General features: G+C 38.3%; 1 protein-coding gene across 1 annotated transcript in view; it reads left to right on the forward strand.

Moving 5' to 3' along the window:
- LOC123879338 (nucleolysin TIA-1) overlaps nucleotides 1-25,150 on the forward strand; it is a 55,911-nt gene that overhangs the window by 24,569 nt on the left and 6,192 nt on the right. Inside the window, exons 2-5 of the mRNA XM_045926985.1 lie at nucleotides 6,421-6,508; nucleotides 11,807-11,882; nucleotides 13,517-13,619; nucleotides 24,303-24,483. Coding sequence (XP_045782941.1) covers nucleotides 6,421-6,508; nucleotides 11,807-11,882; nucleotides 13,517-13,619; nucleotides 24,303-24,483 — 448 coding nt within the window. The remainder of the gene's footprint in view (nucleotides 1-6,420; nucleotides 6,509-11,806; nucleotides 11,883-13,516; nucleotides 13,620-24,302; nucleotides 24,484-25,150) is intronic.

The following is a 25,150-nucleotide window of genomic DNA, read 5'->3' on the forward strand; positions in this document are numbered from 1 at the left end:
AACTAAAGCAACGAGGGTTACAAACGCGCCCAAGTCTGAGAAGAGCCCATATCAAACTCAGCCGGATATTTTTATTATCACCACTAAATGCGAAAGAGTGTCTATCTGTCTGTCTGCTAGCTTTTCACAGCCCAACAGTTTAAACGATTTTGATGAAATTTGGTACAGAGTTAGCTTACATCCCGGGGATGGACATAGGCTACTTTTTATCCCGGAAAATCAAAGAGTTCCCACGGGATTCCCAAAAACCCATGCGCTTAACCGATTTGTATGTTTGATACCGAGGTAGCTTGTGTCCCAGAAATTGAGATGGATACATTTTAAGTGGGTCAACTCGGGAAATTAAAGAGTTCCCACTGGATTAAACAAGTCTAAATACACGCGGATGAAGTCACACGCAATGTCTTGTCTATACTAATATTATAAAGAGGAAACCTTTGTATTTTTGTATGTTTGTATTGAATAGACTCAAAAACTACTGGACCGATTTCAAAATTTCTTTTACCATTACTTAGAGGGATTCTTCCGAATCCGTATAAGCTATATTTTATCCCGGAAAATAGAAAAAATAAATGTCCACCCGTGCGAAGCCGGGGCGGGTCGCTAGTCACACTACTATTATAAAGGAGAAAGTGTGTATGTGTGTGTGTGTGTGTGTGTGTGTGTGTGTATGTTTGTTACTCCTTCACGCAAAAACTACTGGACGGATTGGGCTGAAATTTAGAATAGAGATAGATTATACCCTGGATTAGCACATAGGCTACTTTTTATCCCGGAAAATCAAAGAGTTCCCACGGGAATTTTAAAAAACCTACATCCACGCGAACGAAGTCGCGGGTATCAGCTAGTATAATATAAAAGGGAACATAGTGACTGATGTATCAACGCACAGCTCGTACATACACACGTTAAACTTATAACACCCCTCTTTTTGGGTCGGGGGTTAAAAATAGGCACTTGGCTCAAATAGGTCTCAAATTTCGGGCGCGCCTGGACGGAGGCTTGCGGTATCTAGCCACACCAACTCTGTGGTTTCCCCAAAGTTTATACGATCCGGAAAAGGGCGTGCAGTAATAAAGACATTTCTAAACAAAGAGACCTTCTGCTATGGTTAATAGGGAATTTTTAATCAAAAGTATTGCTATATTTCTCAGTTTTCATGGCTTGGAATGAAAAACAGGGACCATTTAGAGACTTTTATAAACAAAAGGTCTTTAAAAAGATCTTCTATCTATCTATATACATATAATAAAATTGTAGAAAAGTGGTGTCTGTACAATGGAAATATATAAAAAAAAAGTAGCAGGGGTTGTTATTATATCGATGCCGAACCCGAAATCGTAATTAATTTTTTTTTGTCTGTTTGTCTGTGTGTTTGTGCACGCTAATATCAGAAACGGCTTATTGGATTTAGACACAGTTTTCACTAATATATTGTAGTAAGCTTCACTTAACATTTAGTGTTTATTTCATGTCAATCGGTTCATAAATAAAAAAGTTATGTCAATTTAAAGAATCACGCTGCCCGAAAAGTCACTATTCCACGCGAACGAAGTCGCGGGCACAGCTAGTCTTTAATAATTCTTTTGTATATATAGGTACCTATAAGCTTAATACAAAATTTTTCAATCGTCAGTCAAAAAGTATATAATTAGACTAAGAGCCAGCGCTTGCCAAACCATCGTTATTTTATAAAAGGTGAAATTTTCTCTGCGTATTGTCCCCAACACAGGGAGGAACGATCAGCGACTATGAAGTTTGGATCATGGTGGCTTTGGAAGCAGGATTTTTGAATTAAATTATTATAAGTGGTTATATTATGCTATTAAATTATATTATGGGAAGGACACTGCCTCCTGAAACACAGTTTTCACTTCATCAGGAGGCAGGCCTCACACTTAAGTTTGTAAACACTTTTTTGTTAATATAATAAAGATTTATTTATTACAAGATTACTATTTACACACTATACTCACTATGTACATTAACTATTTATTTTATTTTAACTCTATTGAATTCCTGCCTGACCTCTTGGTCCCGGCAGAATACCAGCGCTCAGGTTTTTTTTTAAAACCTGCAGCATTAATGCTGAGCCGGGGCCTTTTCATCTTGTGCCATGTGGGTGCAGGAAGTTTTTCGATTATTATTAAGTAATTATTAAAAACTACTAACCTACTAACAAGATGAATAAATGAATTTTCTTTCTTTCTTTCTTTCTATTTATTTATATATAGAAAAAGCAATCTAATATTATAAAAGCGACAGTTTGTGTGTATGTGTGTGTGTGTGTTTGTTACTCCTTCACGCAAAAACTACTGGACGGATTTGGCTGAAATTTGGAATGGAGATAGGTAATATCTTGGATTAGCACATAGGCTACTTTTTAAATTAAAGAGTTCCCACGGGATATCGCAAAACCTAAATCCATGCGGACGAAGTCGCGAGCATCAGCTAGTAATACATATTCAAAAAACTTCACCCCCCCAGGGAAATCTCCAATTGTCAATTCCGTACGTAAATTGTTTGACTGAATTCGGAGCTATGGGAGTTGACCTTGATTTTCCAATTACAACTTTATTGTAAGCTGCTAAAGTTGATTTTGCAATAAATTGATTTAGGTACGAATATTTTGCAGAATACCTGAAATTACAGGCAGTACTACTAGGCAGACACGACTACCCTGAAAAGGAGTGTAATGTTTACAGGATGCCCGCGACTTTGTTCGCGTGGATATAGGTTTTTAAAAATCCTATGGGAACTGTTTGATTTTCCGGGATAGAACAGTATGTTAGTCAAAGCTACGGTTAAAGAAACTATTCTCACTAAGAATTAACAATTCACTTACATGAGAAAGAATATTACAAAACAATAAGTATCTTATTGATATAGTATTGCGATTTTATTTTAGTAAAGCTAGTAGTTTTAGCCGGGATAAAACAGTGTGGTAGTCAAAGCTAGTAGTTTTAGCTGGGATAAAACAGTGTGGTAGTCATAGCTAGTAGTTTAAGCCGGTATAAAACAGTGTGGTAGTCTTAACTAGTAGTTTTAGCCGGTATAAAACAGTGTGATAGTCGCAGCTAGTTGTTTTAGCTAGGGCAGTATAGTTTAGCTGGGGCAGGTCGTTAGGCTCGCGCGCGTGTATGTAAATTCTTAATGCATTATGTATTCACGCGACTCTGGGCCTGACCTCAAAACACAATTATCAACATGTCGCCCGGGGTATGACATGTTCTATTGTACATATGTGTATAATGTACCTACATTATAAGGTACATGACTATGAATAACTATATATTTTGTACTAGAGGATGCCCGCGACTTCGTCCGCGTGGATTTAGGTTTTTAAAGATCCCATGAGAACTGTTTGGTTTTCTGGGATATAAAGTTGCCTATGTCAATAACAGGGACGCAAGCTACCTCGGTACCTTTCATACAAATCGGTTAATCGGATGGGTTTTTAGGAATCCCATGGGAACTCTTTCATTTTCAAACAAAGAACCAAAATGCAAAAGTATGTGTTGTCTGTTGTTTGAATCGGCACAAAAAAGAACTGTAACTATGACACACCTCTTCCAGCGTGCTTGTATTATATCCATTACAGTGATTCAAGGCTATATTTCGAGCCATCTAAGGAAAATTCCAACAAAATATTTTCCTAGTAGAAAATGAAGACGCTGTTTTCTACTCTATTTTTAATGGAATAAAGGTCAATATTGTTTGCACAGTATGGAGATACTAGTATGTACTTAGTGCGACGGGCCGTGTAGATTCGACCCTGGTAATGTTTTTCCATAAATAAATCTAAGCTTAAAGGCGTCGTAGTGTAAGAGATCGCCTTCAAAACATTTAGGTCATCGTTACATCCATTTTAGATAGAGAAACTTTATGATGTTACTTTAGCTTTAAATAATAAATAAATAAATAATAATTTTTATTTCAGACAATAAGTCACAAGACGACCTATAACAAACAAAAAGAAAAAAAAAACACAAATTAACACAGTATGATGTTCATAGCTCTTATAGCACAGTAAAGTAAAGGAAACAATCCGAAAGTCGTGAATTGTGGTTATGGCAAAAAAAAATTAAATGTGTTCACAAAAAAAAATTTACTAAATCACATCTAAATGGTGCAGTTCGCTATTACTTGCATGGTATTCATGGCATGGCATGGTAAGAAATGGCACGGAACCCTTCAGTGCGAGTCCGACTCGCACTTGACCCGTTTTTACGGTTCCGTACCTCAAAAGGAAAAACGGAACCCTTATAGGATCACTTTGTTGTCTGCCTGTCCGTCGTATCTGTCAAGAAAACCTATAGGGTACTTCCCGTTGAACTAGAATCATGAAATTTGGCAGGTTGGTAGGTCTTATAGCACAATTACAGGAATAAATCTGAAAACCGCGATTTTGTGGTTATATCATTTAAAAAAAAAAATTAATGTGTTTCAATTTTCAAAGTAAGATAACTATATCAAATGGGGTATCATATGAAAGGGCTTTACCTGTACATTCTAAAACAGATTTTTATTTATTTTTATGCATAATAGTTTTTGATTTATCGTGCAAAACGTTGGAAAAAATACCCGAGTACGGAACCCTGAGTGCGCGAGTCTGACTCGCACTTGACCAGTTATTTTTAACTTTATAAAATCTGTGGTTCGGCTTGGTTAGTCGACGTCTCTTGGTCTATAACGTACCGTGTTCAGAGTAATAGATGGGTTTGATTCCCCGGCCGTGCAATGAACGCGATTAATTGGACTTTGCCTCCTTTACTATAATTAACGGTTAATCGACGAGAAAAATATGTTTCTTTAGGCTTTTTTAAACATTTTCCATTACTTCAACGGTTTTTTGGTGGTTAAAACTTCCGCCTCCTATTCGGAGGGTGCGGGGTTCGATCCGGGGCAATTATTCCTATCATATTCAAATATTATAATCCATAGTAATATTATAAACGCGAAAGTGTGTCTGTCTGTCTGTCTGTCTGCTACCTTTTCACGGCCCAACAGTTTAACCGATTCTGACGAAATTTGGTACAGAGTTAGCTTATACCCCTGGGAAGGACATAGGCTACTTTTTATCCCGGAAAATCAAACAGTTCCCACGGGTTCTATAAAAATCTAAATCCATGCAGACGAAGTCGCGGGCATCCTCTAGTATTATATAATATTCAAATCACTACCCATAATTTTTGTTTATTGGTTTGTTTGTGTTTGTTTGTTTATTTGTCCTTTAATCACGTCGCAACGGAGCGACGGATCGGCGTGATTTTTTGCATGGGTATAATTATAGTACTGGAGAGCAACATAGGCTTGTTTTTTTGCCGAAAAATCTAAATGTTCCTAACCTAAATCCACGCGAACGAAGTCGTGGGGATCAACTAGTAAAAAATATTTCTATTCTATCCTTTCTTAAAACTCTAAAAAGAGGTTTGGTCAAGAAAGAAACTTATGTACATACCTACCTAGATAGATAGATAGAAACACTTTATTGCACACAAAAACACATGTAAGGGATCACAACACAGGAAGAAGAAAACAGAAAAAACAATTGTGTGCAAAGGCGGCCTTATTGCTTGGAACAATCTCTACCTATGTACATGAACCTCTACTTTTTTTGGACAGTCGTGAAAAAAGAGATTTCAACCGATTTCAGAGATATGGTGCTGCAAATGTTCATGGGTGGCGGTAATCACTTAACATCAGGTGACCCGCCTGCTCGTTTGCTCGCTATTTTTTTTTTTAAATTGCCTCTGAAAATACCTAGTCTGTAAATTTGAACCACTCTAAGAATCACTTTATCGTTATGAATCAAATCAATTTTGGTTCGCATCCACATTTTACTACACATAATATTTCATAATACACCCCCATCCGGTCCAATAGTATAGGCTAAGAGCTGGTAAACGGTTTGAATGAAATGAAATGAATTCATTAATTTTTTTTTAAGTTTTTTTGAACTGGGATAGTATGGGGAATTCCAAAACCATAGGAGATACAGGGAAACTGTCTCATGAGTATATTATGACTTTAAGGTCTTTTTAGGGTAGTACCTCCCAAATTTACCAATTTTTAACCCCCGACCCAAAAAGAGGGGTGTTATAAGTTTGACGTGTGTATCTGTGTATCTGTCGTGGCACCGTAGCGCCTAAACTAATGAACCGATTTTAATTTAGTTTTTTTGTTTGAAAGGTGACTTGATCGAAAGTGTTCTTAGTTATAATCCAAGAAAATCGGTTCAGCCGTTTGAAAGTTATTAGCTCTTTTCTAGTTACTGTAACCTTCACTTGTCGGGGGTGAGATAAATTTTTAATTTACACATGTTTAACATAAAAATAAGACTTTACCACTATTCTACTTTACTACTATTCGGCAAACATTATAGAATGATTAATGAGTATAATTGTCTGTTTGTTACAGAACACTATCACATTTTCGTCGGCGACCTCAGTCCTGAAATCGAAACGCAAAACCTCCGGGACGCGTTCGCACCTTTTGGAGAAATATCGTAAGTACAAACATACATAGGTACTTTTAAATCCATATTCCATACTAACTTACTATAATATTATAAATGCGAAAGAGTGTCTGTCTGTCTGTCTGTACAGCTGTCTGATACGTTTTCACGACTTAACCTCTGAACCGATTTTAAAGAAAAGTAAGTACAGAGTTAGATTACATCCCGGGGACGGACATATTCTACTTTTTATCCCGGAAAATTAAATTTGGTGCAGAAGGTAGCTTGCATCCCGGAAATTGACATAGGCAACTTTTTTTTTTTTTTATTTAAAGGTTTACTAGCGATTTAACATAAACTTAATAACTATAATAAATACATTGGTTTTTCTATCATGCTCAACTATGTTAAGTCATTTAAAAGTAAACACTACATGCAAATTCCGTACAAATACCACAAAGAGTTACAAAGAGGATATTATGCTAACTAACGATTTTTCTAGTTCAATGCAGTATGAAAGATACATATTATTATATTTAAAAAGAATAAGCAAGATAAAAAATTAAAATTAACTAGTTACATTATTCTAATGTTACAATTTTACAATTTTTATACTGTTACTGTTTTCTTATATTTTAAACATACTAAGTTCTTATTTCTAAAATAAGTTTACAATTCATAAAACCTACTTTCATTTTCTAATGGTAGTTAAACAAAATATATACATAAATTTTGAATATATCCCGGAAAAACAAAGAGTTCCCACGGGATTTTTATAAAAACCGATATCCACGCAGACGAAGTCTAAATAACAATATTAATTAACTAAATAATAAAAATAACTAAATAATTATACCAATTTTACAGACTTATACAAATTTCAAAACTCCGAGGTTACCTCGTTAGAGACTGAATTTTCGAAAATCCTTTCTTAGCGGATGTCTAGATCATAATAGGTGTCACCTAAAAATCGGGACGTCTGACAACGCTGATCGTCACTTACCACCGGGTGAGATAACAGTCAAGGGCTTACTTGTATCGGAATAAAAAAACCGGCCAAGTGCGAGTCAGGCTCGCACACTAAGGGTTCCGTACGTAACAAGTTCCGTCATACAAGGTATCTAACACTTTTATGTAGAGCACTGCAAGTTAATAACGGACTGCGCCATCTATATGTGATTTAGTAAATTATATTTTTCGCGAACACATTAAATTTTTTTTTGTGTGATGTAATCACAAATTCTCAGTTTTCGGTTTTTTTCTTGTAGGTACTTGTGCTATAAGACCTACCTACGTGCCTTTCATTATTCTAGGTCAACGGGAAGCACCCTATAGGTTTTCTTGACAGACACGACAGACGGACAGACAACCAAGTGATCCTATTAGGGTTCCGTTTTTCCTTTTTACGGAACCCTAAAAACTATGAGGTTGTGGAGCCCTGGAGTCAACGTAACTTGAGATGAGACCACGGAGGCGACTGCCAGACAATAAACAGAACTAGAGATGTGAAGTCTGGCACCTTGCCAATGACATGTGGTGCCAGTGCGAGCGAGTCGTGACCGCTTATGAAAACGCTTTTAATGCCATCTTAAGGCCCTAGCAAACTCGAAGAATATATAAATTGGCGATGAATCACTTACGCAGACATGATCGCTCAGCTAACATCACAGACGCAATTTTTCTTTAAATAATAACACTATGTATTTTTATTTATTTTAAATTTGAATGGCAGCCATTTTGAAATTTTTCACCTTGATTTTTTATTATTTTGTTGTTATAGCGACAAAAGATATACACACTTTGTGAAAATTTCAACTCTCTACTTATTACAGTTCGGTACAGCCCGCAAACAGATAGACGGACTGACAACAAAGGCTTAGTATAAAAGTTCCTTAGGGTCTTAAGAACCCTGAAAATGTATCGTAAAAACCTTTCCCCCGCTATGAATAAGGCCACACCTCGAACAAGAAAAGTTGTCTTGAAGCCAAAAACTTCTTCCCTTAGTGAGATGTTAGCCTAAATTCATGTCGACAAGTTTCAGCTTTGTTCTTGGCCAATATAGAACGTATTTATTTCATTAATAAGTTGAAAGTTAAAACTGTTTTTAGGTAAAAGTTTTTTAAACCAATCCTTAATATTATAAATGCGAAAGTGTGTCTGTCTGTCTGCTACCTTTTCACGCGCAACAGTTTAACCGATTCTAACGGGTACAGTGTTAGCTTATATCCCAGGGACGGACATAGGGTACTTTTTATCCCGGAAAATCAAAGAGTTCCCACGGGATTCCCAAAAACACATCCGCTTAACTGATTTGTATGAAAGGTACCGAGGTAGCTTGCGTCCCTGTGATTGACATAGGTAACTTTTATCCCGGAAAATCAAACAGTTCCCACGGGATCCTTAAAAACCTAAATCCACGCGGACGAAGTCGCGGGCATCAGCTATTAAATCATAAATAAATAATTCAAAAGCATGTGACGGTCATATTATGTAAAAAAGTTATTTATTCCCTTGTCTTGTGGGAACAAAGCATTCAAGCCAACATCGGTTTAATAAAACGTATTTGACATGTCACGTATTTAATTTATTCTGAAATATGGCGCAATATCCATACTAATATTATAATAATGTGAAAGTGTGTCTGTCTGTCTGTCTGTCTGCTACGTTTTCACGGCCCAACCGCTGAACCGATTTTAATGGGTACAGACTTGGGATATATCCCGGGGAAGGACATAGGCTACTTTTTATCCCGGAAAATCAAAGAGTTCCTACGGGATTAAAAAAAAACCAAATCTACGCTGGTGAAGCCGCGGGCATCCTCCAGTACTTGTATCATATTTTAACTCCCGACCCAAAAAGAGGGGTGTTATAAATTTGACGTGTGTATCTGTCTGTGGCATCGTAGCTCCTAAACTAATGAACCGATTTTAATTTAGTTTTTTTTTTTGTTTGAAAGGTGGCTTGATCGAGAGTGTTCTTAGCTATAATCCAAGAAAATCGGTTCAGCCGTTTGAAAGTTATCAGCTCTTTTCTAGTTACTGTAACCTTCACTTGTCGGAGGTGTTATAAATTCTTAATTTACCTACACTTGTTAATTCAGTATTTATCACTTAGGCCGAGGTGGATAAACTGACGGACACACATTTCGTGAAGTGGTGATAGTAAAAATAATGACCGGCTGAGTTTGTTGTGGGCTCTTCTCACACCTGGGCGCGTTTGGAACCCTCGTAGCTTTAGTTTTAAGTTTACATAATTAATTATCACCGCTATATCATCTTGCAAATCTAACAATTCTGACTATCAAAAAGTGTACAATTTAGTAAATACTTTGACGAAATGATTTTGAGTTTGAGTTTTTGAATATACACCCTAAGGTATTATCTATACTAATAAATAAAATTGGAGTGTCTGTCTGTAATTTCGAAATAACTACCGCATATTAAGGTCATATGGTTATTTGAACGATACTATAACCGAATCACACGTTTTTAAATTTTTTGTCTGTCTGTCTGTCTGTCCGTCTGTCTGTCTGTCTGTCTGTTTGAAAAGGCTAATCTTGGGAACGGCTGAACCGATTTTGACGGGATTTTCACAGACAAGTAGAGAATTGACCAGGGAGTAACATAGGCTACTTTTTTAACCGACTTTCAAAAAAGGAGTTGTGTTTGTCTACCTATGTACACCAAAATCTCCGAGATTTCTGAACCGATTTGCGTCATTTCTTTTTTAATCGATAGAGGAACTTTGCGACATTGTTTCATAAAAAATTTGGAGTCCAACTCCTCAATCCTGATGCTGCAAGGGATCTGACCAATCCACGCGGGCTAAGCTGCGGGCATCAGCTAGTTAGGTTAATAAACGGGATGATTTAACCATTTTCTCAAAATCTCTGTACCATTTCTCCTATCCTTTTCTCTCTCCAACAATATAGCTGTCTCGTTCCTTCCTAATGTACTTCAGGATCTGGAGATCCCTTAAATTTTATGATATCCCATAATAGCTAACTGATAAGAAGTTTCGAAAGCGCTTCAATTTTGGGGTAAATTTTGAAAATATGCGTAGCTATGACGTCACTAACTATATTATAAATGCGAAAGTGTGTATGTTCGTTGGTTCATTGGTTTGTCCTTCAATCACGTCGCGACCACAGCAACGGTTCGATGTGAATTTTTAGATATGTAAGTATATGTCGGATCGAGCCGAGGATTGTTTAAGAATTGATGAAGGCAGGTGAAGATCCTTAGGGTCTGCTTCGATCACTAGGCGATCTTCAGACGTGTTAAGAACAATACTTCCGTTTACTGCATGTCACAACTACCAGCGTAACTAGGTAAACCTAACCTAACCTACCTAGACCGGCTCCTCCACCTCTTACACCGGTCCCAAACCAACCATCTAACCTAACCACCACAATAACAACTCGTTTAACCAACAGTACCACTTTAGGTAACCACTACTCTAAAACCTACAGAACGACAGACTATTCCTACTGAGAAGTGTTCTCGGCAACAACCGGGCGAATAATGCCTCGCTACGCACAGCGTGTCTGTTTTTATAGTCCAACGACGATAGTGGGGAGATGACGTAATGCTTAGTGAGCAAAGTGTTGACAGCTAAAAGTCGGTACCGCCGACATATAGTTAAAGACTTTGTGAGTAAAATAGGGTACTTTTTATCCCGCAAAATCAAAGAGTTCTCATGGGATTTGTAAAAACTAAAATGCACGCGGACGAAGTCCCGGGCATCAGCTATAGTCTAATCTAAATATATAAATTAGTAACTAGAAAAGAGCTGATAACTTTCAAACGGCTGAACCGATTTTCTTGTAAGAAAGATTTTCTTGTAAGCTATAAGAACACTTTCGATCAAGCCACCTTTCAAACAAAAAAAAAACTAAATTAAAATCGGTTCATTAGTTTAGGAGCTACGATGCCACAGACAGATCCACAGATACACACGTCAAACTTATAACACCCCTCTTTTTGGGTCAGGGTTAATAAAAGGAATTTAAGCTGACTGGCTGATCAAACTACTTGACGGTTCGAACTGAATTTCGACATGCAGACAGCTAGACTATGCGATTTTTAAAAACCTATATCCACGCGAACGAAGTCGCGGGCATCAGCTAGTAATAAAAGAAGAGTACTTAAGGCTGTGTTTGTTGTGGGCTCTTCTCAGACTTGGGCGCGTTCGGAACCCTCTTAGCTTAAGTTTTAAGCCAACGTAATCAATTATCACAACTTCATCATCGTTTGATAATCAGAAAGTGTACAAGAGTACCCAATTTGAATAAATGACTTTGATTTTGAAGTTTGATGTCATTAACGAATGGATTTTCTCTTGTTTCAGCGATTGCCGAGTGGTACGGGACCCACAGACCCTAAAATCCAAAGGATATGGATTTGTCTCGTTTTTAAAGAAATCGGTGAGTATCAACAACATGATCAACCCATTGCTGGCCCACTACTGAACACGGGTCTCCCCGTAGAATGAGAAGGGTTTATAGGTTTAGCTGTAGACAACGCAGGCCAATTAGTGCTGATATGGAGAACTCTCAGGTATGCAGGTTTCCTCACGATGTTTTCCTCCACCGATAAAGTAGACTATTTGATTCCTCAAAATAAAGCTCACTTGAAACTAAATAATCCTTCAAATACTTACTGGATAAGTTTATCCGGAGGTCCACGGTTCAATTCCGGACTCTTGCTTCTGTCTTTTCTAGGTTAGGTATGTGCGTTTAAGCAATTAACAAGTGTAAATTAAAAATTTATAACACCCCCGACAAGTGAAGGTTACAGTAACTAGAAAAGAGCTGATAACTTTCAAACGGCTGAACCGATTTTCTTGAATTATAGCTAAGAACACTCTCGATCAAGTCACCTTTCAAACAAAAAAAACTAAATTAAAATCGGTTCATTAGTTTAGGCGCTACGTTGCCACAGACAGATACACAGATACACACGTCAAACTTATAACACCCTCTTTTTGGGTCTGGGGTTAAAAATATCACTTGCTCTAACGGTGAAGGAAAACATCGTGGGGAAATCTACATGCCTACAGTTCTCAAATGTGTGTGAAGTCTGAAAATTTACATTTGGCCAGTGTGGAGTATGGGAAAACCCTTCTCTTTTTTTTTAATTTATAGACTAGCGCTTGGCTGCAATCAGACCTGCTAGTAAGTGATGGTGCAACCTAAGATGGAGTGCGCTTGCCTAGAAGTTGCCTATTCACTCTTGACTTGAAGGCACCCATATTAAAAGTGGAAGGGACTGATGCCGGAAGGGCGTTCCATATCCTAGCGGTTCGGATTAGAAACGAGGAAGCAAATCGCTTCGTACGTGTCCGAGGAATTTCAACTACGTACGGATGCACACCTTGACGATCCGGTCCAGTATGATGGTAGAAAGGTGAAGATCTCATACTGAGCTTAGACCCGTGGTCTGTAGTGAGCCGGTGAAGGGGTGATGATGATGATCATGATAAAGCTATGGATAATCAGTCAGTTTATTAATGAGTCTATGCTTCACTCGTATACCGTTCGCAATTTGCAAATGAGGATCGTAATTCTCGGACTTAATTGATTTTAATAATTAATTATTATCGATCTACCCACATGGCTGATCTCTCACGATTTTAAAATACTTAATACGAAGAAAAAACCGGCCAAGTGCGAGTCAGACTCGGGCACTGAGGGACGAAAAAATTCCCAAGTACGGACTTGGGAATTTTATCCAACATTTTTCACGATAAATCAAAAACAAGGTTTTCAGATTTATTCCTGTACTTGTGCTATAAGACCTACCAACCTGCCAAACATGATGCTAGTTCAACGGGAAGTACCCTATAGTTTTTCTTGAGAAATACGACGGACGGACTAACAGACAGACAGACAGACAGACAGACAGACAGACAACAAAGTGATCCTATAAGGGTTCCGTTATCCCTTTTGAGGTACGGAACCCTAAAAAGTTGTTTCTTGTACGAGCGATGGTACGGAACCCTTGGTGTGCGAATTGACTCGCCCTTGGCCGGTTTTTATTCAAGTATCCATTGTTACAGGAAGCGGAGTCGGCTATCACGGCGATGAATGGCCAGTGGCTGGGTTCCAGGTCGATCAGAACCAACTGGGCGACACGGAAACCTCCCGCGCCGAAGAACGAACGTAAGTTGCTTCTTTTAACCGACTTCAAAAAAGAAGGAGGTTCTCAATTCAACTGTATGTGTTTTTTTTGTATGTTTGTTTCGTGATTTTTTTTTTTTTAAAAGAATATTAGCCATTTTAATCATGACTAATATTCCCCTTTCCCCTCCAACTAAGTGTAAAGCTTGTGCCAGGAGTGGGTACGACAATAGTACAACGGCTGGGGTTTGAACCGCCGACCTTTCGGAATTCAGTCCACTCCTATAACCGTTGAGCTATTGAGGCTTAATTCGCCTATTTCTCCGCCAAATATTAATTTTGATAATTTTTTATCGTTTAGTAGGCCATACTTCTGATGTGGTCCCATTTTAGTTTGGTAAAGATCTGATGAATATCGTCGGAGATGGAAGGTCAGAACTCCTCAATGGATAAGAGTAAATTGCTCGCGATCAGTGTAATAGCTTAGTAAATAGTTGGTCTTTAACCAGGCATAGCATATTTTAATACAGTGGGGCCACTAAAAATTGTGAAATGAAAAAAAAATTAGGAAAAAAATAAAAACCTACTTCAAAAATCACGAACACTAAAAAGTAAGTTATTTATTTCTTAATTTTATTCAGATACAAGTTAGCCCTTGACTGCAATCTCATCTGGTGGTAAGTGATGATGCAGTCTAAGATGGAAGCGGGCTAACCTGGAAGGAGTAGGTATGGCAGTTTCATTAAACCCATATCCTGATTGGTTCTACGCGGTATCGCACCGCTAAATCGCTTTGCGGCACGGCTTTGCCGATAGGGTGGTAATTAGCCACGGCCGAAGCCTACCACCAGACCAGACCAGAGACAATTTAGAAATAATAAATTCCCAAATTTTAATAAGCTTGTTCACAAATTCAAAGTTGCTCAGCGAGCTATGGTGAGGGCTATGTTAGGAGTTTCCCTGAGGGATAAGATCCGAAATGAGGAGATCCGCAGGAGAACCAAGGTCACTGACATAGCCCAAACTATTAGCAAGCTGAAGTGGCAGTGGGTAGGCCATGCCTGTCGTAGAGGCGATGGCCGTTGGAGTCGGAAAGTCCTTGAGTGGAGACCGCGTAGTGTGAGACGCTCTTCAGCACGATGGACCGACGATATAAAGCGGCTGGCGGGAAGTGGCTGGATGAGGAAGGCTGAGGACCGGGTGTGGTGGCGCTCTATAGGGAAGGCCTATGTCCAACAGTGGAGTCCACAGGCTGATGATGATGATGAAATTCCCAAATTGCTCCTACCGGGAATCGAAGCTGGGACCTCCCACTTATAAGCTACTAGCTGATGCCCGCGACTTCGTTCGCGTGGATGTAGTTTTTAAAAATCCCGTGGGAACTCTTTGATTTTCCGGGATAAAAAGTAGCCTATGTGCTAATCCAGAGTATAATCTATCTCCATTCTAAATTTCAGCCCAATCCGTCCAGTAGTTTTAGCGTGAAGGAGTAACAAACATACACACACACACACACACACACACACACACACACACACACACACACACACACACACACACACACACACACACACACACACATACATACAAACTTTCGCCTTTATAATATTAGTGTGATTGCAACAGGGAGGTCGTCAGAAGGTATTTAAAAAAGCCAAAATCATCTAGTACTTAGGTAGGTATAATAAGACAATTCACGAATAACCAAAATACCTCCCCCCCCCCCCTCCCTTCACTTCATATCCCCTCCACCGGAATCCCGTTTCATCGCTCTTTGTGAATACAAAATGAACCTTTCTGTTAAAACAACGATTACTTGTTAATTTATCAGAAATTTAACCTTTGAGACATAATTTTAAGGCGATCGCATACACGGCATCAAAAGCCGTTAGAGCCGGAAAAGCCAAAAAAATTCACAACCCATATTCTAAAGAGACGCATATACAACCTTAAGAGGGGTCTCTCCGTCACTCTCTCTATACAAAAGTGGTTCGTCTCTCATTGAAATACTAACCAATCATATTCAATGGAATTTTGTAGAAACTTTTTTGGACTTCGGTTGCTTAATATTCAAATGAAATTGGGACTACGATTGTATGGAGTAAGTGACGAAGAGAGCCTTCTTAAGCTCCAGGCCGCATATGTCAGTCGAAAAAGACTCCGATACAAATAATAATCTGTTACTGCCCCATGCATAAACACAACACATCATACACCCTGAGGAAGCTACTCGCATTCCAGTCAGGAAAGTACTGTGTTTGATCCCTTGGCGGCCAAACATAGCTTTAATGCTACCTCTTATTACATACCGTCCGAAACTTCTGGCTTCACGGAAGACCAGCGCTGTGCCTGCGTTCCCGACACAGGCGCAGCAAATGCTGAGTGGAGTCCATTTTGGCACCACACACCACGCGTCCCATGTTATATTTTATTTATTTATTTTAAGTTATTGTTGGTACCAAATAAACAGTTTTTCTTTCTTTCTTTCTTCTTCTTTTCTTTCTTATTACCCGACTACGGCAAAGCTAAAAGGAAGAGTTATGATTTTAGAAGTCTATGTATGTATATATGTAGTTTTGTATTTATGTGTGTTCTCCCGTAGCGCCTAAACTACTGAGCCGATTTCGATGAATGAGGTGTCAATCGATTCGTAATTATGGTCCGGGTGACATAGGCTACATTTTATATGAAAAAAATCGACCTGAGGATGTTACATCCAAAATAGTGGGACGATGTTATATCCAAAATAGTGACTATTGTAAATTAAAATATAACAAGCCAGAAAAGCATATTTTTTCAGCGTTTATTAAGAGGAGTATTCGGGTTTTAGTATTGAACTTAGGTAAAGTTGTTGATACACTACAGTTAATAAATCTATCCTTCTCACATTTTTGCTTGGCCTCTTCAGCATTTAAAATGCGAGTGAATTCAGTCGCATCGGTAGAGCCGTAATCTTCGATCAGTATAAAGTACAAGATATTCAATCCCGTACAATATCTAATTGAAAAAGTGTACACTTTCATTTTGATTCAAAGTTGTTTTCTAAACAGTCCCAAAAGAAATAAGCAAAATTACATTTTCCTTTTAAAACTTAAACACTGTGTTTTTCTTTTTATGACTTTTTAAAGCAATAACGGCATCGTGAAATGTGGCTTTTTAACTTATTCTACTAATATAAATTCGAGAGTGGGTTTGTTTGTTGGTTTGTCCTTCAATTACATCGCAACGGATCAACAAATCGACGTGATTTTCTGCATGTATATAATTAAAGACTTCCCATAGGATTTCTAAAAACCAAAATCCGTGCGGACCTAGTCGCATTTTTAGTTTTGGGATAATATGCGCTATGTGGCAGTTATGGGAAGTGCGTTTCGCCTTTGCAGCATTTTTGAAAAATTCGTGCACGTGCCTTTGCGGCTTTTACAGACCATGTTGTGGTATGCGATCACCTTACCCCAACCTTTGAGCAATAATTTTAATAGGTAAGAGCTGCTTAAAGTTCAAAGAGGTGTTAACGCCTCTAAGGCTTACTGTCATCATAAAATAACATCTTCAAGTAATTTTACTCACCTGAAATATTATACAGAAGTTATAATTATTGAAAAATAACCGTTAGAATATTATAAATGCGAATAAGTTTGTCTGTCTGTCTGCTAGCTTTTCAGGCTCATCTATTCAACCGATTTTGACGTTTAGATACAGGGATAGTTTGCATGGGGGTTCCTTTAATCCCGGAAAATCGAAGAGTGTCCACGTGATTTAAAAAATCTTAATCTTAGTGGATGAAAACGCGAGCTTTATCTCGTATACTATAAATGCTAAAGTGTTTTAGTTCGCTGGTTTCTCATTAAAACACATCGCAATGGAGCAATGGAATAAAATAATTATATTTTACTGTACAATATAAAAAGACACATTCATTACAGCAGCCTGCAAGAAATATTGTATATGGACTTTTAGAAAGAGCTTTCGGCTTCGTAGAGCGTTGTCTCTGTCATTCATTCCTATGTGACGTTTTGTCAGTCTCAATGACAGAGACCACGCTCTACGAAACCACTATCTCTTTCATACATAACAAGGTACATAACAAGATGCTTAACAAGTGAAAATTATAAATTTATAAAACCCCCGACAAGTGAAGGTTACAGTAACTAGAAAAGAGCTGATAACTTTCAAACGACTAAACCGATTTTCTTGGACTATAGCTAAGAACACTCACGATCAAGTCACCTTTCAAACAAAAAAACTTAATAAAAATCGGTTCATTAGTTTAGGAGCTACGATGCCACAGACAGATACACACGTCAAACATATAAAACCACTCTTTTTGGGTCGGGGGTTAACAACATAAATCCGCGCAGATGAACACATTTTTAGTTTAGCGAAATGCTTTTTGAGGCTTTTGTTTTGTGGTATGCGATCATCTTACCCCAAACCTTTGAGTAGAGGTAATAATTTTAATATAGGAGCTGCTTAAAGATCAAAGTGTTAACACCCCTTAGGCTTACTGTTATCATAAAATAACATCTTCAGGTAATTTTGCGCACCTTAAAATATTCTACAGAAGTTATCGTAATTGAAAAATATCCATTAGACAATTTTTTGGGGGAAAATTAATGATAGCGCGATTAATACCGAAATAAAAGACCTTGGTCCTATGTTTAGGTATAACTTACTTTATATTTATTAACCCCCGACCCAAAAAGAGGGGTAAGTTTGACGTGTGTATCTGTGTATCTGTCTGTGGCATCGTAGCTCCTAAACTAATGAACCGATTTTAATTTAGTTTGTTTTGTTTGAAAGGTGGCTTGATCGAGAGTGTTCTTAGCTATAATTCAAAAAAATCGGTTCAGCCGTTTGAAAGTTATCAGCTCTTTTCTAGTTACTGTGACCTTCACTTGTCGGGGTGTTATAAATTTTTAATTTACACTTGTTACAAACGTAGTTTTTTTGAAATTATCAATACAAGAAATGTTTAGCAGGTCTGCTTTTGACAACACAGCGACAAACCACTAAGGTTTACATGATGTGTGTCAAAAAAAAACAAAATATTTTTAGTCAATTACACTTTTAACAAATACTTTTGAATCGTCAAAAACATCTATCACTCATTCGGAATGCCTTTTCTACTGAGAAGAACCAGCAAGTAACTTGGCGGTAGTCATTCCGTCTACTATCTATCAGTAATTATAGTTGTACGTTATTTATAGAAACACTAGGTAATATTAGGAGATTAAGTTATATTATTTCAAAAATGGAGATCGTTACAATTTGTTATTAAAATAGTATTTATTTATTATACTTATTATCATCATCATCATCAGCCTGTGGATGTCCACTGCTGGACATAGGCCTTCCCTAAAAAGCGCCATCACACCCGGTCCTCAGCCTTCCTCATCCAGCCACTTCCCGTCAGCCGCTTAATATCATCGGTCCATCGTGCTGGAGGGCGTCCCACACTACGCGGTCTCCACTCGAGGACTTTCCGGCTCCAACGGCCATCGCCTCTACGACAGGCATGGCCTGCCCACTGCCACTTCAGCTTGCTAATAGTTTGGGCTATGTCAGTGACCTTGGTTCTCCTGCGGATCTCCTCATTTCGGATCTTATCCCTCAAGGAAACTCTTATTATACTTTAAAAGTGCCATTGACCGCTACGATTAAAAATTATTTAGAAAATCTTGAAGTGTAGATAAAAAACTGTCATAAAATTTATTAATAGTCCTCTTAATTTTATCAACACATTACATCAATGGATGAATTACGTCGTAATTTGTCAGTGTCGGAGCCGCCATTGTGTCATGAGCATTGATAGCAACTGACTAAGTAAAGTGAATGAAATGAAATGAAATGAAATGAAATGAAAATTTATTTCACAAATTTAGATATACGCATTTCATGGAGTCCTGGCCCCTAAACTAGGACAGCCCGTATTATAGGGGCCAGTGCCTTCCCATACAATGTTTATAATTAATTGAAATAAATCTAATTATACGTTAAAAATACAAATATAAATTGTTATGTAAAGGTTGATGTGTGTGTGTGTGTGTGTGTGTGTGTGTGTGTGTGTGTGTGTGTGTGTGTGTGTGTGTGTGTGTGTGTGTGAGTGTGTGTGTGTGTGTGTGTGTGTATGTGTGTGTGTGTGTGTGTGTGTGTGTGTGTATGTGTGGGCGTATATGTCTATGATTTTGATCAGATTATATTTTGCGCAATGTATGTATTTAGTAGTTTTTCTGTTTCCTCGTAATTATATTTAGTTAGGTAGTTTTTTAGGCATTTTTTAAGACCATGTTTATTTAAATGGGTGATTTTAACTTTTTTGTTAATACACCTATACAAGTACGGCCCTAAATAGTTGAACTGTCGTCTGGCAAAATTGGTTTTGGTCCTAGGCAAAGCAATGTGAGTCTTTCTCCTTTTTTTATGTTCCGGTGACATAGGAGAGGGGTTGCTCGCATGATATCGTAGAATGGTATGCATGATATACAATTGTCGAACAGTCAGTAGTTGTGATTCCTTGAATAACAGTTCAGTTGGAAATCTACGCGGTTTCCGAAGCATAACTTTTATGATGGCTCTCTGTGCCCGTTCTATTTCTATCATATGATTTGTGGCAGCTCCTCCCCATGCTGGGATACAGTATGTTAGAATGGACTGAACAAGAGCGGTATAGACGTTATACAGTAGATCTGTGTCAACTATGTCCCGTAGGTTCTTAAATACATGTATTAAACGCCTTATTCGTTTGGCCACCGCTGATATCTGTGGTTGCCAATTTAAATTCTCATCTATAATCAAACCTAAGTATTTTATATATGATGCTTTTTCCAGGGTTTCACAAGTGCAAGAGTGTAGTCTATTTACTGCTGTATTGCAGGGATAGGTATGCAACTTAAGCTCAAAATTAAGCGGGGGTTGTGACGCTCGTGTAATACTAAAGCAGGTATAATTCGTTTTTGATGCATTGACAGTTAGCAGATTTGTTTCTAGATTGTGGGTTATTTTGCGCACCCCTTCCTCAGCCGTTCTAAATGTTTCTTCCCACGTCGAACCATGAAATAGGATGGCGGTGTCATCCGCAAAAGCAAATACGTGACCGTTATTGATTTCTAGTTTACATATATTGTTTAGATAAGCTAGGAATAGCGTTGGACCTAGAGTACTGCCCTGAGGAATCCCGTGCGTTATTTTGTTGCTTTTGCTGCTGATACCCTCAACTTTCACTGTTTGGCTTCTGTCATTTAAGTAATCAGTGAACCAATCTAATGGAGTTCCCCGAATCCCTAACTGTCGATTAACAGTTTTCAATGAACAATGTAGCTAATAGTTACTAACTTACATCTGTATTCTATATTGTTACCTTATGACATAAAATTTATGAATAGTCCTCTTAATTTTATCAACACATTACATCAATGGATGAATTACGTCGTAATTTGTCAGTGTCGGAGCCGCCATTGTGTCATGAGCATTGATAGCAACTGACTAAGTAAAGTGAATCACTGTCGATTAACAGTTTTCAATGAACAAAGTAGCTAATAGTTACTAACTTACATCTTTATTCTATATTGTTACCTTATGACATAAAAATCTATTCTAATTACTATCTAAATCCACACTTCGTCCTACGTCCCCGGGATGTAAGCTAACCCTGTACCAAATTTCGTCAGAATCGGTTACACTGTTGGGCCGTGAAAAGGTAGCAGACAGACAGACAGACAGAAAGATAGACAGACAGACAGACACACTTTCACATTTATAATATTACTATATCTATGTATAGTATGGATTTAGAACAGAGTTAGCTTGCGTCCCAGACAACTGACATAGGAAACTTTTTACCCCGGAAGATCAAATGTAGCCTATGTCACCGGGACCTTTACAACGAATCGATTGACACCTCATTCATCAAAATCGGCCCAGTAGTTAAGGCGCTACGGTGGAACACACAGAATCTGGATATAAACATACACACATACATATACGTACATGCATAGACTGCTAAAATCATAACTCTTCTTTTTGGCTTTGCCGCAGTCAGGTAGAAAAAATTAAACTAGGTACTTTGTTACTGTTAAATATTCTGTGATAGTGCTGTAAATGCTGTAATGAAGGTTCAAAAAGGCTAGAACCTAGGCCCGTAAAGCCAGTTAAAAAAGCTGTATAATGGATAATTAGGCTGATTCCTAGCCCTCTTTTACTGCTTTACTACTTGAATTACATAAAACAGGGCAATCATCTTTTATTTTTCTATTCTAGACGGGAAAATTTTAATATTTTACTGTAAACTCGAATTGGGGGTAATTTGGTGGTAATTTGAGGACCTCTACAATTTCTTAGGGATGATATTACGCTCTATTTACAAAAGGAAGGGTTATGAATTATCATCGATAAAATACCTAACTTAACAGGGCTCTCTCCGTCACTCGTTTCATACAGTCGTAGTTCCAATTTCATTTGAATATTAAGCAACCCAAGTCCATGAAATTTTGCAGACATATTCTAGAAACTAATATCTGTGCCTGTGGTGTTTTAGATTTTTCTAAAAATATGTAGTTTTAAAATTACAGGGGCTCAAATATTTGTATGTGAATTTTTAAGACCACGCAACTGTGAAACCGAATATTTTAACGGAAATCTGGAAAACCACAGGCATAGATATTAGTTCCCAGAACGTTTCTACGAAATTCCATTGAGTAAGATTGGTTAGTATTCCAATGAGAGACGAACTACGTTTGTATGGAGCGAGTGACGGAGAGACCCCTCTTAAGGGTTCTGCACTCAAAGGTAGCCAACGAGACCCTATTACAAAACCTCCGCTGTCCGTCCGTCTGTCTGTCCGTCGTGTCTTTCAGCTGATTGTATCTCATAAACCGTAATAGCTAGAGAATTGAAGTTTTAACAGAATGTGTTATTGTTATTATGTGTGTTGTATTGCCGCTATAATAACAAATTATTATAAAAATTACAAAATGGCCGCCATGTAGGTAAATTACGAAAGTCTTACGATGGTATGGAACCCTTCGTGTCCGAGTCCAACTCGGACTTGGCCGGTTTTTTTTTTAAACCAAAGAAACTCTCCGATTTTTGAGTTTAAAAATAATTTTATAAAAATACATATTCTGTCAACATTTCAACTCACTACCTTTTACGGTTCACAAGATATTCACAGACAGACAGATGAACGGACGAGCGGACAGCGGAGGGTTAATATTAGGATCTTCTTAGCAAACTTAGGGTACGGAACCCTAAAACAGGAGGGTTTTCAGCTAAGACATCACAACATGACGGAAAGACATTCCTATTCATAGGCTGGCGATCTATAGAGCGCACTTTGACTTTGGTCAGAACTAAGACACTGTTAAAACGAGACAGCGTTATACCGCTGGCATAAATCTGTCTCGTTTTAACTGAAACTTAAGAGGGGTCTCTCCGTCACTCGCTCCATACAAACGTAGTTCGTCTCTCATTAGAATACTAACCAACCATACTCAATGGAATTTTGTAGAAACGCTCCGGGACTAATATCTATGCCTGTGGTTTTCCAGATTACCGTTAAAATATTCGGCATCAAAGTTACGCGGTCTTAAAAATTCACATACAAATATTTGAGTCCCTGTAATTTTAAAACTACATATTTTTAGAAAAATCTAAAGCACCACAGGCACAGATATTAGTTTCTAGAATGTCTGCAAAATTTCATGGACATTGGTTGCTGGATATTCAAATGAAATTGGGACTACGATTGTATGGAGTAAGTGACGGAGAGAGCCCTGTTAAAGATTTCAACCTTAGTTTAAACGCATTATAACCCCTCAGACTCTGTAAGTAGTTGGTTAATAGACAGATAATATAATCCGATATGGGCGTAACAACAACTCTATATAATTCAATGCAATTTCCGGTCCAGACTAATGCCTTCCCGCGGTGCCGGCTACTTCCGGTGTAGAAATAATCGATGTTGGGGCTTGTTACCATTACCACTCTATTTTATACTTCCGTTTCAATAGTCAAGTAGGATAAGCAACGTTGACTCGAGTCGGTAATGGGATGGGTGACCAAAGTTACCACAACCAGTTTACGTTGTATCGTTCCGTTTTGCAACGGTAAAGTAGGGCAAGCAACGTTGACTCAAGTCGGTAATTGGATGGGTGACCAAAGTTACCACAACCAGTTTACGTTGTATAGTTCCGTTTTGCAACGGTAAAATAGGGCAAGCAACGTTGACTCAAGTCGGTAATTGGATGGGTGACCAAAGTTACCATTACCACCCTATTTATACTTCCGTTTCAACGGTTACGTGGATTATGCAATGTTGTCTCAAGTCGGTAATTGGATGGGTGACAAAACTTGCCATTATCACTGTATTTGGAGTTCCGTAAAGTAGGTTAAGCAACGTTAACTCAAGTCGGTAATTTGATGGGTGACCAAAATCATATTATTACCACTATAATTCCGTTTCAACGGTAAAATAGGCTTTGGCAATATTAAAAAGAAAAAAGATGCAGATACTCTTTTAGTATTTTTTTAAATTCACTATAGGCAAGCCCTTGACTACCACACCTGATGGAAAGTGATCATGTGGCCTAAGATGGGACGTGTTTACCTAGAAGGTTTACCTATTCACTCTTATGAAAGACTTAGAGAAAGACAACAGAATCGGCGCCATTGGCTGTTTAAATTAAATAGGTCCCTTCAAATAACCAAACTCTTTATTCTTTCCAGTAAATTCAAAACCCCTGACCTTCGACGAGGTCTACAACCAGAGCTCACCAACCAATTGTACGGTGTACTGCGGCGGCCTCACCACCGGCCTCACGGAAGAGCTGATGCAGAAGACCTTCCAGCCCTTCGGCACCATCCAGGAAATACGGGTCTTTAAGGATAAGGGATATGCTTTCATCAGGTACTCCATCTATGTATTCCTAAGGTCAAAAAAGTTTTAACACTGAAAGAGGCCGTGGAGTGGGGGCGAGAGCTGGACGCTAACGCCCACCAGCTCCGCAGAAGATGGGAAAATGAGACATTATGCTCACCCGCACTAGGAGTTTGGTGTAAACCTGTGCCGGTTCACCATGCAGGAGATGAATTGTTCCTATCTGTCCCCCTGATTTGTCCCCTCAGAGGGACAAATAGGAATAAATAGTTCGAGCTGTCCCCCTACACGCGACGAGGGGACAGATCGAACAAATTTTTTCCAGTCTGTCCCCCCGCTGCTTTCTTAGGGGGACAGATTGGAATAAAAAGTTCGATTTGGAGATGGTGAGGTTCAAAGACAAGGGTAATCGGTTATTCGATAAAAACGCCCTTCCAGCATCAATTATCTCCTCTTTTAATATGGGTTAACGCCTTCGCGCTCCATCTTAGGATGCATCATCACTTGCCAGCAAGTCTGATAGCAGTCATGCGCCAAGCTATCACATCACACTAATATTATAAAGGCGAAAGTTTGTATGTGTGTGTGTGTGTGTGTGTGTGTATGTATGTTTGTTACTCCTTCACGCAAAAACTACTGGACGGATTAGGCTGAAATTCGGAATGGAGATAGATAATATCCTGGATTAGCACATAGG

The sequence above is a fragment of the Maniola jurtina genome, chromosome 28 (genome assembly GCF_905333055.1).
Source record: "Maniola jurtina chromosome 28, ilManJurt1.1, whole genome shotgun sequence".
Classification (NCBI taxonomy): Eukaryota; Metazoa; Arthropoda; class Insecta; order Lepidoptera; family Nymphalidae; genus Maniola; species Maniola jurtina.